At 34.9% G+C, this 14,462-nt stretch overlaps 1 protein-coding gene across 2 annotated transcripts in view; it reads left to right on the top strand.

The window, feature by feature from the left end:
• The window catches only part of LOC149906319 (poly(A)-specific ribonuclease PARN-like), a 44,125-nt gene that overhangs the window by 11,427 nt on the left and 18,236 nt on the right, over window positions 1-14,462 (top strand). For both annotated transcript variants that reach the window (XM_090104346.1, XM_090104345.1), the window contains exons 9-11: window positions 3,169-3,255; window positions 4,216-4,364; window positions 5,572-5,642. In XM_090104346.1, coding sequence (XP_089960472.1) covers window positions 3,169-3,255; window positions 4,216-4,364; window positions 5,572-5,642 — 307 coding nt within the window. The remainder of the gene's footprint in view (window positions 1-3,168; window positions 3,256-4,215; window positions 4,365-5,571; window positions 5,643-14,462) is intronic.

Genomic DNA, 14,462 nt, shown 5'->3' with positions numbered 1-14,462 from the left:
GGATCAGATCTGCATCCTTAATGCAGTTAATCGAAAGGAGATACTTTCAGACGACGATAGTATTCAAAACCCACCATATTCCTTAAAATAATAATGCATAGTTAAGCTTATAATCTCTCTTGCCATTATCCTGCAGCAGAATTCCTTGGCGATAATTTATCCTCGTTAGAACGAGCAAGGGTTGTTACGATAATATGAGAAATCCTAGTCAGTTAGAGACCTGAACGACGCGATAGAGTACCGCTATTTCAGTAGTAGTAACACCTAGAAGGGTGAAGGTATTCTGGAAAGCGGAACTGAAGGCCCGGTCAGCAGCATCAGCCACCTAATAGACAGTGTTCAGTGCTGCACCACTATAATCTGCAAAATGACTCTGACGGTATGAAAATGTGGAGTACATTTTCAAAATATCAAATGATATAGTTAGAATAAAAATCCTATTTGCCTCCGTCTATCCAAAAGACATACGGAGTAGCTAGTAGTAGTTGGTTGAATTAGAATAAAGTAACTATAGTTAAAATCCTTTGTTACTGACTGGATAAATTTGGCTCTTTTCCTATCTGACGTTCATATAGCTGTTGACTGCCTAGTGTTGTGCACAAACACTATTATTATAATCTAGCGGTCCGCCCCGGCTTCGCTCGTGGTACTTACGTTTTCTCTACATAAAAACCATCCTCGTACTTCAAGGAATATAAAAAGAATTATCGAAATCGGTTCAGCCGTTCTCGAGTTATGCGCTTACCAACACATTTTGCGATTCATTTTTATATAAGTATAAGAAGATAAGTCACGTTATGTAGTCCCGAGGCTTTCGGTATATAAGTTCTGATGTAAATCATAATTATATCTTAAAACCGAATTGATTAAAAGTAACGTACTTGGCTGTAGTAATTGCAGTTTTGGGACACAAGCTCCTTATCATTTTAGTCTCTTAAGTTCAGTATATTTGTTTCCAGTACAGAGTTTATGACCTATCAGTTTTAAATAAATAATTCATGCATTGTACTGAAAGTACTAGCCATGTTTAGATTATGATTGGTGGCGTTGGCTCTAAACATTAATAGATACCGCACGGTTTGGTTGGATGTTAAAAATCTGTATTATAATTAAAACCGTTTACCTGTTTTGATATTTTATTGCCTTATTCAAGGGGTGACCTTTTAAATTTATTTCTGACCCCAAAAGTAAGGACCAAGTTCTCTTCTTGTCCGCTTGTAGCAGGTTGGGTTAAAACTGTGTGAGTTGAGACAGGTGGTAATTCTATGTTAAGATGATTCAATTGTGCTTCTACAGAGTTCTAATTGAATAAATAAAGGTTTGAGTTTGAGGTATTTTTGCCTCGTCGGGATCAGCTGTTGCTTCATTTTGTAAGTAACATCTAAATGCGTAATTGAAAGTCGTTACTGGCGCTTTCGCAGATTTACGCTAAAGATAGTGAAAATTGTAGTAACTTTAACTTTTCAAGCCCAAAAGGTTAACTAAGGTACGCTTGAACCAATCTCGTAAGTTCTAATACTTTTAATCATTATGATTAACTTTTTGGTTCTTATTTGATTAACTTTTCATCTGGGATTGTTAATATATTATATAATATAAAAATTTGTGTGATTTATTGGTAGGTATGCTATCTGCACACCTTACTCTTTCAAATAAAGAAATAAGTAATTACTTATGTATTCAAATTCACATTGGCGTCCATATATTGTACACCAGGTGGGTAACAAGCAGGTCTCAATGAAGTAAGCTTCAAATTACGGTCAAGTGTTTAATAGCTGTGTTTTACCTGAAAATAAAACACATATTAAATACTTACCTATATTTGAAGCTTACACTTAACGTCCACCTGTTGTGGATTTCGACTCAATGAAAAACATCCAGCGCCCGACATTATCGTGCGCCCCGCCACCTGGTGGAGAGGTGTGCGAGAGAGATAGCATACATACAACGGAAAGAGAGGGAAGAATAGGCGGAAAAAGCTAGGTGCCTTCTCAATGAAGTAAGCTTCAAATATAGGTAAGTATTTAATATGTGTTTTATTTTCAGGTAAAACACAGCTATTATGTATAATCACTTTAATATTACTTTTAAACCTTAGATCATTAAGTAATGGATGGAGTACGCTGGCAAATGTTCTAACTAAACTTTCTGCTGATTTTGGTGCGGGGAGGGTAACTCACACTGATGAAACACAATGAAACATAATCACACATTCACAAAAATAATTTGTGTCACGAAAGTCGTAAAAATTTACGACCTTTTAAGCGACGAGTTTTTAAATTCAACTCTATCACTAAGATAATAAAGATAAAATTTGTATTTCATTCCAAGATAGTCATGTGGAGTGGGGTTCAATATCGCGTTCTAAATTCAACTTTATCACTTAGGTCATAAAGATTAAATTTGTATTTCTTTACAAGATAGTCTCGTAAGGAATGCGGTTCATTAAGGCGTTTTAAATTCAACTTTATCTCCTAGTTCATAAAGATTAAATTTGTATATTTTCTTTCCATGATAGTCTCGTGGGGCCGCATCAATGATCGAGTAAACATGACTCGATTATTTTTCTTGATCATATCGCTAAACGATACATCGACGATTATTAGAAATTGCATTTTATTAGAAATGTACGTTAAAAAAATAAAAAAATATACACAAATGAAAGGTTATTCCATCTTTTTTAATATTCGACATGTTTGAATTGCTTCTGCAAGACTTGACAGTACAAAACGGCATTTTTAGCGGAGCACTCGCAGACGTCCGTTCGACGTTTTACGAATACGCAGAGTGCTTGTAATCGATTACGCAAGTAGTTTTTATGAAAGGATAAGATTTTTCGATGAAAATAATCTTATACCGCGGCAAAAGGGGAAACGCCTGCGAGTGTTATCCATTACTTAATGATCTAAGTTTTAAACCGCAAATCTTCTGTTTCTAATTATCTATACTTTAATATTATAAAGCTGAAGAGTTTGTTTGTTTGAACGCTAATCTCAGGAACTACGGGACCGATTTGAAAAATTCTTTTGTTGTTAGATAGCCCATTTATCGAGGAAGGCTATAGGCTATATATCATCACTCTAAGACCAATAGGAGCGAAGCAACGCGGGTAAAACCGCGGGGCACAGCTAGTATAATATAAAATTTTAATGCTATAATGTTTCATAGCGTCCCCGTCCCGCGAGCACGTGTTCCACATTACATTTCCGAGGGAGTGGCAGAGATCAGATCTCAATCAACTGTTCAGTGTCTATGGTAAGATATATTATATTAACAATTATATTAATGTGTGTTATGTATTTTTTGTGAATAAATGTTTGTCTATCTATGTCTAATAAGAATGGTTGTCAAAAATCGCTATAAAGCGATAAGAGCGCCCATTGTTTAAATGTATTCTTATGTTAAGTTTTATTATAAGCAACATTCTCAGAGAATTATGAGAAAGAATTAATTATTCACAATTTTATGCACATGTATGTACATTGTACATACATATCTATAATTAATTCAATTCAATTCAATTTTTTATTTAATGGCAATTTTGCTTTGTACGAAATAAAATACTGATTTACTATTTCTCTTGATATTGTCATAATTTATCCCAGATGTTGCCATTTTACAGAAAATTTTGTATCATTTTATTCACTGAATGATCGACTATAAGCCCCGCAAGTTGATATTGCGATGGAACCTTGTCACAATAACAGCCGCGTGACGTCATCCGTCGCTAAAAAGTACAGATAGCAAAAAAAGTTTTAATAAAAGTAAATATGCTAAGGTAATGGGCGCGGAAATATAGACATTATATATATTTCCATGGGTAATGGGTTTATTAGTAATAGCGAGACGGCTGTTTATAACCATAGGTATATTTCTAAGAAATTTCGGCACCATATAAAAAAATAGTTTTGTATGCTGATTATAAAAAAACAATGATTTCACCCTTATTTACGTAACAATTATATTGTTGATGTGAACATGGATTCCACCTTCCACCATGGACCAATCGCAATATCAACTTGCGGGGCTTATAACTGATCATATCGAACTTTGTTACAACAAAAAGCGTTTAAAATATTTTTGTTGTATTTTTTTACTTAGTCATATTCAAATTGCCATATCCATTTTGAACTTAAAGCTAAATAAAATAAAGATCAACAACACATTCTTATTTCGATATACAACATATTATATTAATTATTATTTTCCTTGCAGGTCAAATAACGCTACAGTTCCTCGACGACACCACTGCACTAGTGGCTTTATCCCGGCGTGACTTGGCCAAGACGGTCATGAGAGCGTTTGCTAGTAACAAGAACATTCTATTGGTGCCGTACTCTAAATATAGGAACTTTGTTAACAGGGTGAGACTGGCTGTTTGTTTTTTTTAGGCAATAGTAAAGGCACAGAATACATAATAGTAGCTAAACGCTACAGAACGGACACTCTCCGCCTCCCGCCAAAATTAAACACTTACCTCACCCCGCACGATCAGTCTAAAAATGGTCCACATTTTTCTGCAAGGACGATACGCAACAAAGATTGACAACATTAATCAAATTGACTTAAAGTAATTTTATTATTTTGGATTTGTGATTATCGTTTTTCGTAGAAAATGGTTAGATATTGTGCTGTCTACGGATGTATTTCATCAGAAAAACGCGAATTTTTTTTACGCTAGTCACAAATGTACCAACCATAAAGCGTTAAAACACACATTTGCAGTCTCTACAGTGTGACTGTCAAAACGATAATTTTGTATGGAGTGTCCGGGGTGTGGTAAAGGCTAGAATAAGTAAGTGAAGTCCCGTGTCCCCGTAAGGGGCAAATGTATTATGCATACATCTGTTTCACTGATCGATTTTATTTAGGGACAAGTAGGTGATCAGCCTTCTGTATCCTACCAGACCGAGACATTTTTTTTTCTTCGTCTCCACCGGGAATCGAACCCAGGACTCGTCGGTTCTACGCTCACGCGTCAACCACTGTACCAAGGAGGAGGTCAAAAGGAGGCGGCTAGAATGCGATGAAAAATTTTTTCAGGCACGCTAGCATCTAACTAATGTTTAGAAATATCTAGTAGCTGTTCCTTGGTCAATAATAGATTTTAGTATTTATAGCTTATTACAGAGCTTCATATTGTGGTTTTCTAATTATCTTTAACAAATATTATCTAAACCGCATTTAAATAACCAGAACTAGACAAAATTTAAATAAGTCCATATTGCACTAGCTAATATCGTAAATATAATCATCAAAATCGGGTCACTCAGTCGAAAGTTGCACTCCGGGAGTGCCGGCAGAAGTGAAAACTTGATTATTAACGTTCAGCATGTTTGATATTTTGGAATGGTATCCGCCTTACGCATGGAATATAAGGGCTAAAAAAAAAAACATCCGTCTTACGCTTTTTCGATCAGGCCACGTGTCCTGACGCGAGTTTAAGATTTTATACCCAACGCCGCTAAAGAAGTTTTCACTTCAAAAATATAGTCAAATTCTATTTTTCCTCTTTGTTTGAGTCGATTTAAAAATATCTCAAAAATACTAAATTAAAAACATTGTCCACAGGCGCACACTTCCCTCCCGCGCCAGAAGTCGCTCGAGCGCCGCGACGAAACAACAGACGCGTACGTCAAAGTGTGCGTAATCTCGCTGTTTATACTCGCTGTGTGTGTGCTGTGCGCATGTGTGGGTGTTGGCCAAGATTATAGTGTTTAGTATTGATAAACACTATGGAAAGATAGATTTAAATCGTATATTAAGATCGGTTAAATTGATTCGAATGAATGCTCAAAATGTGTGGGATGTGTCTGTCAAAGTATGCGAAGTGTCGTTTATATGAACGAATCTGTGTCTGTGTGTGATTTGCGCATGTGTGTATAGCGTTTAACACTATAAAGATGATTTCAATGTTGAAGGCTTTAATTCCTATAAAGAACGATTTAATTCTCAAAAGTGGATAGTTTCGTTGTTTACACCTGTGTGGGTGTTGGCGGTGTGTATAGTGTTTGTGTACGATTTAAACTTAATACAATAGAAATAAAAATTTTAAACTATAAAGATCGGTAAAATATAGTAGGTTTTAAACCCTATAAAGATCAGTTAAATGCTCAAAGGATGTGTATGTTAGTTGTTAGTGTGTGCGTAGTGTTATGGAAGAGGTATAGTGTTTCACACATACAGAGAAAAAGATAGATATATAGATTTTAAACCCTATCGGTTTGATTATTTAAAGGACTGTTTTGACAATGTGTGCGTGTAAGTCGTTATATTCGTCGTGTGTGTGTGGGGGGGGGGGATGCTTAGTGTTAAACGCTGGAAATATTGGTTTAATGTGAGCTTTTCAAATACAAGCTTGACAAAATTTTATTGATAGGAAATTATGATAGGGTTTAACCGATCTTTAATATAGCTCACATTCAATTTCAGCACTGTTACCAAAAAGCATGCTTACTCGGTGTTCACAAATTTAGTTTTTCGTAGACATTAAGTTCAATTTTTTTATATCAATGTTTATACTGATCATATACGTTAAGATAATAGTCAAGTCGTATTTGTGTAGCATGGTAGTATTGTCATAATCCATGTTCATTCACTTGTCCTTTTCACTCTTAATACTTTTCGTGCAAGTGTGAAAGAGACATCTATATGTTTCAGTGTTCTAATTTAAGGATATACCATACTAAGGATATAAGAACTGAAAGCCTTTCACTATTATTACATACATTCATCATCATTACCATAATATGAGGTTTTATAACAAGTTGCTTGTCCTGTTCACGCGTATTTCATTTGGTCTAAGTGGGAAAGGGACGCCTGTACTTCATACTTAAGATAACATACATACTTAACTATTACTTAAAGGATACGTCTCATGGCTCATTTTAATATGATTATAGACTTTTAAAATACCTATAGAATATAGATTGTAAGTTAATTTGTAAGGTGATTAATAATTTTGATCAAAATAAGATGAAGGATGGAATGAGTGAAAGAGATAGATAGATATTAGTACAGGGACGGAGTTCCTATAGCATTTTAGGTTTATCTATAAAAAAATAATATAAAGAGTCCTGTTTTATTACTTTTTCAAGTCTCGAATATATTTTCTCGATTTAATTGCTACGAATTTAGTGTATTATTTTTGATTACAAATGAACAAAAAATGTTAATCTTAAATTATATTGTAGAGACATTTATTATATAGTATTAAAGAAATGGCTATGCTATTTGATCTCTAATTTTTTTTTCTTTAAACATAGAATAAATGTAAAACAAAGAGGTGGTATCTCTACCATCATATTTTTATTTAAATAAACTCTATCAGACGTCTTAGAGTTCTAACAGACGAACGGCAAGTTGTGAACGGCAGAGGCTACTTCAGCCGTCGCGGTCGCATCTTAGACCAAATCTCAGCTTAACATCAGGCGAGATTGTGGTCAAGCTCTCCCCTATCGGCAATAAAAAAAAGGCGTGTGGCACTCGGGGACTGCCGCGGTAAAGCTATTGCATGCTATGCCTTCAAGCCACACCTCCGAGCCCGTCGGAGTGGGGAGCGTGAGGTTTTTTCTTTACGGAATTTCTCGATTCGGTCCCCGCGCTCAAGGCCCGCGATAGAAGCTATGCAATAGCTTGAAAAAAAATGTCAACGGCTGCCGTCGACAGGCAAAAACGGATGCCGTCAAACGTCAAACGCTTGCAGTTTGCCGTCAACATAAAACTGCAAGCACCGCCACTTGTCGTTCGTCTGTTAGAACGCTTAGCTTTGAAATGTCATATATTGTGATATGAATACTCTAATGATTCCAATTTATAATTAGGTCATTGCATAGGCATAGGTTTGATTGCAAAACACAGAAATTAAAAAAAAAATCCATTCTTTTTCCATTTGTTTTATTTTTTCGTTTGTAGGTATATGCATGGCATTTAATGTTAATGGTATCAAATGAATATTTCTTAAGTAAATGATAATTTAAGTAGTCCTAAGATAACTTTAAGATTATTTTTTTATTTTTCTAATTTTTTTTTAATGGACATGTTTAAAAAATGTTTTTACGCATGATGTGACTGGCTTATTGATTTTAAGATATTTTAAGTTTTGTAATAAATGAGTATTTTTGTAACATTTGTTTTATTTATGAGTTTTCGTTGGAGTCATATTATGGTAAGAACATTTTTTGAAGTGGTAAATTGTTTTTTTAAGCATGATATTAATGTGTGTTTGTCGTAGTTTTGTAAATTGATGTTGTTTTTAAACTATTTGCCACTTATTCCTATGTGTAACAGTTCCGAAGCTACCACTTATTAAAAAATTAATTTTATATGATTTTTTGGTCGAGAAATTTAATTTAGAGGTTAGGTAATGATAATTTTCTTTGAGTCGTATCTAAATTGAAATTAATTTTATATGATTTTTTGGTCGAGAAATTAAATTTAGAGGTTAATGATAATTTTCTTTGAGTCGTATCTAAATTGAATATAAGAGACAGATAAAATCACTATTATAAAAATTATCAGCATCTAAGGATGAGAAATTCTATTAATTATTACTGTGATTATTACAGTTTAGTTGAGTCAAACCATTAAATTCAGATTCCCGATATAGTTACTTACTATATTAAAGAATAATTTATATTTATTATTACCTACATTATTTCCTAACTATTTTACAATCCATATTACTAAAATAACTATCAGCATAGTCCTAGAATAACGCAAAACGCTAATGCTTTGGGCGAGATAAATCTAAAAACTTTAAGTTTTATTCAAATTTTTATTGAGAACCCGTACCGTATCTAGGCTTCATTAGAAACCCTGGCCTCTGGCCTCGTTCGGACATTAAAGCCTATATCTCTTGCTGCAGCAGACTCCAAACTTCATTACAAGTTAAATTGTTTCAAATCGGACGCTACAACCATAGGGCTGCGGCTAGCGTAAATATATAAGTATTCAAAAGATTAAATAGGGCTTTTTAAAAATTAAAGAGTTGTGGTTACACAAATGAACAAATAATGTGAATGAAAAATCATTGAAATAGCTTGTTTGCATGCAAGACATATTTAATAAAATATTCGTAATTATTCTAAAAGTTAGGTATCCATTGATTAGAATATCGAAACAATCGTTATCGTGTAAAATGAACCGTAAATATTTAAAGTAGTGTTCTTGCATGAAAAAGGGTTACACATTAACGATAAAGTTTCTTTGATTGTGTCAAAGTTTAGGATACTCTTTGCAACATATTGTTAACAGATATTCCCAAAAAGTTCAATGTGTGCTTTTTCATCATTTATCATAAAAATTATAATATGGATTACCAAATATTATTAAGTGCAGGTTCAATCTCATATTAAGCCAAGCAAAAATATCATTATATCTTTATATAAATGCGTGGTGACAGCCCTAGCGCATCGCTACCGCGCGGACAATGGCGCGTGGTACCGCGACCCCGCGACCTCGCGTGCGCGCTTCCGCCATCTTGCATTTTAATGCGCATTTGCATATTGCCGACACGTGCGATGATATTCTGCTCTCATTTACTTTTCTGTATCGTGGGTAGGGTTGCGTCGCGGAATTTTACTAAGAAATACGTGCTAATGAAATGGAATTTATTTATTTCAAATCGATCTGCCATCTCTATCAAACAAACCAATGGAAACCGCAGTTTTAAAGACACTATCAGTACCACCTTACTAGGGTATAAAAGTTATCTAGCATAGTCAGCAATTTGCACAAGTTTGGAATTTGGCTGGTTATTCCTGTCCCCGTAAAAATTTACATCAGCAACTTTTTATGATCTTAGTAGAGTAGTAAAGTAGTAAAATTTAAACATTAAGATTATGGTTTTAACTTTTAAAAGTCAGACAGAAAATGGTATTACATATTTGTATTAACTTAGATAAATTCTTAGAATTCACTAATATTTTAAGTATTTTTCTAAAAAAAGTTGACTAGAAAGAAGGATTGTTTCTGAAGCATTTGTGTACATATCGAGAAAAAAAAATGCTATGGTCATTGCTTGGAAAACAATCTAGGTGAATAAATAATACAAGAACTACACAGAGAAGCATCTAGTAAATAGACAGAACCGTAATAAAACAGCTCGCCACCGAAGTATGCAGCCAGCACAAGATAAACTGAAGCCTAGTTTATGTGCATTAAACATACAATACGTGACGATAGATAGTATAAATAAAGTACAGTTAAAGTTGAAACAATTGCGCACGCGCCGTATCAAATCGTAAACATTCGCGTTTCATCGCCATCGCTCGTGCCGATGCTATCAGGGAGAGTTACGTCCCGTCTCGTTCAGAATAACTACTGTATAGAGACCGTTTTGGGTTGGCTTATTGATGGTAATTGATATATAATACGGCTTTATGGCCTTATAACGAAATGTACATAATTATTTAACGTTGTCAACTATCATCATGACGGAATATATACATAGATCAATTAACTACACCAAAGTACTTCGAAAAAGGTAACTCATTCCTTGATGAACTGCCAATAAAATTGACAGGCTCATGAATTCTTATCTCACAGCTGTGTTATGAAGACTTCGCACGGGATAAAAGTTGCCTGGATTAAGTCTCTTATACTCATGACACCATATGTTTGGGCCATATGCATTAGGAGTAGTACCACCAAAGTTCTATAAAGTTCAGAGTGAAATAACTTACACATGCATTAGCATAGTGTTAGTCTGTGCTCGCGCCACGAAGTGGGTCAGCGTTCTCGCCTCCGATGCGAAGGCTCGTGACATCGATCGTGCTCCTATGAGTCATTAGTTGTATCACTTGGTCGTGAGACGGCGAATTAATGGGTGTATGATATGTTGATGAAATTGGAACTGATTTGGATAGACTAACCTGATCCTTAAATTTGAAGCATCGGAGAATAATGTAAATTTTCTCTTAAGATTTCTGTCAATATCGAGATTAAGTTCGAGAATTCTTTGTTGATTGGACTATTATACCTAAGCATTGCCATTTTTATTTACTTTTTTGTTTCATATTTAACAATATTTGTCTTGCATATGTTATCCTACTTCTGAGACCAATAGTTTTAAAAGTGGTGAAATTTTGTTTCCCACAGTAATTCGGAATTTGTGACATATTGCCCGAAATTTCGCAAAAGTAGCGCGTCTTCCGGATTATACTGAACCAGTCACAACAATTGTTAGATGGCCATACCCAGCCACGTGAATCATAAGCATTCTATCACGCGGTATACACTGGAGTGCGAGCGCTGTCGCCTCTGATCGACACTCGATAACAGGAGAATGGAGGCAAAATGAACTGTTCCCTTCCATCAGATAAGTGCTATCATAATGAATATTGACTCGCGATATGAGCAGTGAATTGGTTTATTTTGCGAAATAGTTTGTTGGGTAAATACAAATCATTTGGTGAATTGTTGTCTGCCTGTTCTTGTTCTTTGGGTTGATATAGGCTTACGATTAGAATTTGTAATGTTTTGCGGTTGTATGATAAAAACGTGATTTGGGTTTATTTTATAGTTGTAAGATAATTTCAATCGCGATCAGTCTTCGAAATAATACCCCGAATAATCAATTATTTTCTAATATTGGTAATAAAAAATGAGATCGTATTAATACAAAAATGACGGAAGAAACATTCCGCGCTCAACTCGTGTTTTCAATTTGTCGTTTTCGGTGTCGGAATTGGTGGGATTTTCAACCTTCCTTCCACGGTCTCGTCTAATGTTCCTGGACAGTAAATGTTTTTAACGAAATTTAAAGTCCGTCTGTTTTTTAATTAACGCATTTCTAGTACGATTACTCCGAGTTGGCAATGCAACAATGACCTTTAAGCACCACAAATAATTCCTAGGTCTTTCTGATTTCTCAGAAGTGCTCGAGTGCAAATATTTGTCAGACGCTACAACTTACTCAGGCGAGGTATTTCTAAACGTCAGGCTGCTTGCGTAGACAAAGAGTTGCGATAAGGTTGTTCCAAAGAGACTAATGACGCCACCCGACGACGCTTGCGATTGTACCCTACTCGTGACGTGTTATTTGTACAGTGTTTTGTTCCATTGTGCGTTCGTTTGCGATTTTATGTTCGTGCCAAGCTTAGAAGATAAAACTTGGCTCAGCGAGTTACGGGATTTTACCGTTTCGGCTGACGTAATTTTTTTTCAAGAATCCTATCTAGATTAATTATTATTAGACCCAAGAGCCGTGTACAATGTTGCAATAAAACTGATTATATCGGATTCGTGGAAGCCGCTGTCGTAATTCTATATCAAGCAGATAATAATACCTAATTTGAAAGTACAATTTCAAAGATGACTGAGAACTAACGGTACAACCTCATATTCTTATCTACAGGTTTTAATTATTGTATCAGTTGAATTAAAGAATCATTTCATGTGTAATTACAAACACAAGACCTTTTTAATTGTACTCGTACTCAGTGTAAAATTTAGCTCATAGAATAATCACGTAGACACTTTTGGAAGATTCAATAAAGTCATCTATTAAATGGAACGAATCCACGTCAATAGGAATCTGAAACGAACGAGTAAAAGAAAATAAAGACATCGAATTAATTTAAAAAGCAGATACATCTTCATCTCTGCAAAAAATGGATAGTTCAATGACCATCTTTTGTTGTTCTTTGACATCTCTGCAAAAAATGGATAGTTCAATGAACATCCCTATTACCACAATCTTATGACAATATGATCTATCAACGGCGGATAAATCGTTTGAACTGTGGTTACAATTTGCCCCGGACACGTCAGTCAGTGTAATTGGCTCTTGCTAATAGCTAATGAGATAGAGATACGATCTGGTCGGCTGGTTCAAGAGATTTGCGCTGATCTTAATGGGGTTTGGTGATAGGAGGTAGCGGGTGATACAGCGGGTTTTCTGGTAAAACGCTTTTGTGGGTTAATTACAGTTAGATGAGAAGAAGTAGGTATTCTTACGTGGATGTTATTGGAAACTTATTTGGTTGGAAATCATATTTTCTGTAATGCTCTATTATTAAATTGTGTACGATTTTTTTTAATTCATTTGATGTCCATATCATAATATTGTCTCTATATAGACGCTTAATATTTATTAATTTCTAAAATTCCATAGCACACGATGTCTCAAAAACCATCCATCAATCTATTAGTTTTCATTTTTTATTGTAGGCTATGTTTTACAATCATGCACTTGTAAGGCTCATATGGCGATATGTCTAGTAGAAATCTACAAGCTAGTCTATCTCGCTTTCTTCCTTCCCTTGCTCTATGTCTCGATGACACGCTCAGGCGACAAGACGAAGGGAACTGATTTAGCTCGATGTCCGCAGGACGTGTGAGTTCGCCCGCTGTGCTCGGACGATGAATTATTTACGAGTCTACATTGCGTTGTGGTTTTAGGTTCTTATGGGATGGGGTGATGGAATCATTTATAATGGTATAGATGCATTTTTGGCATGGTTCTAAAAGGTTATCGTCTAGTTAGGGGATTAGGGGAGTTACAGCCACCTTGGTATTCTTCAATGAGCAAAGTTCAAAAAGGACAGTCTGTCCGCATGGGCGTAGCTAGCCATGGGCACAGGGTGGGGCAAAAAAAAATCCGGCCAAGTGCGAGTCGGAGTCGCGCACCGAGGGCTCCGAACAAACCTACTTTTTATTATGTTGTAACTCTAAAATGACTAACTTTTAGCAATTTTTCCTTTATCTGTGCTATAAGACATTGCTTTTAACCATGGAAATATATATAGTATGACTATATTTCCTTGCTTTTAACCACATTTCAAGACTTTGTGTTCACGGGAAATACAATGTAGGTTTTGATTCCCTTGCGAATGTCGAAATTTGCGATAATTTGCAAATTTCATCCCTATATTATATAGTTTATCTTTCTAATACAATAATATGATTTGTTTCTCTCTAAGTTTCAAATAAATGGTAGACATAACTCAGTAAATAAAGCATAATATAATCTCGCCTTCCGATTCAATTTCATTTTTTTTTTAGGTTAAGGGTCACTTATTGGCCATAAAAACACAAAATGCTGATAGATCCAGGAGAAGCTTTGCTCGCAATCTTATAGTTTTTGACCGATATCTCGAAAACTATCCACTTTAGGACAAAAGTTACATTGACTTTTTTGTAGAAAGTCAAATTTCGCATCTTTTATATTCTGTAATTTTTTTTGTAAAACTTACTGCTTACGGTTTATGGACTATTTAATGAAACGGTTTATAGTTTTTGGCTAATAAATCGTAAAATATTGGATTAATCAATAAAATGCATGTACGTAGTTTATAGATAACTTTATTCTCTACAACATTTGTTTGAAATTTTTTCTAGTGCCCATATTTTTTGAGTTGTTGTACGTTCAATGTAGAAATGCCGCCGCTCGGCGGGTGACGTGGCAGGCCAAAAGTTTTTTACGTATGTAATGAAAACGAAGAAGAAATTTCCAATGC

Source organism: Colias eurytheme, chromosome 8, assembly GCF_061535395.1.
Source record: "Colias eurytheme isolate Ceu_HAF_F1 chromosome 8, ilColEury1 Martin Lab GWU primary, whole genome shotgun sequence".
Classification (NCBI taxonomy): domain Eukaryota; kingdom Metazoa; phylum Arthropoda; class Insecta; order Lepidoptera; family Pieridae; genus Colias; species Colias eurytheme.
The sequence above is the reverse complement of the archived record's forward strand: the minus strand, read 5'-3'. Positions and strand labels throughout refer to the sequence as shown.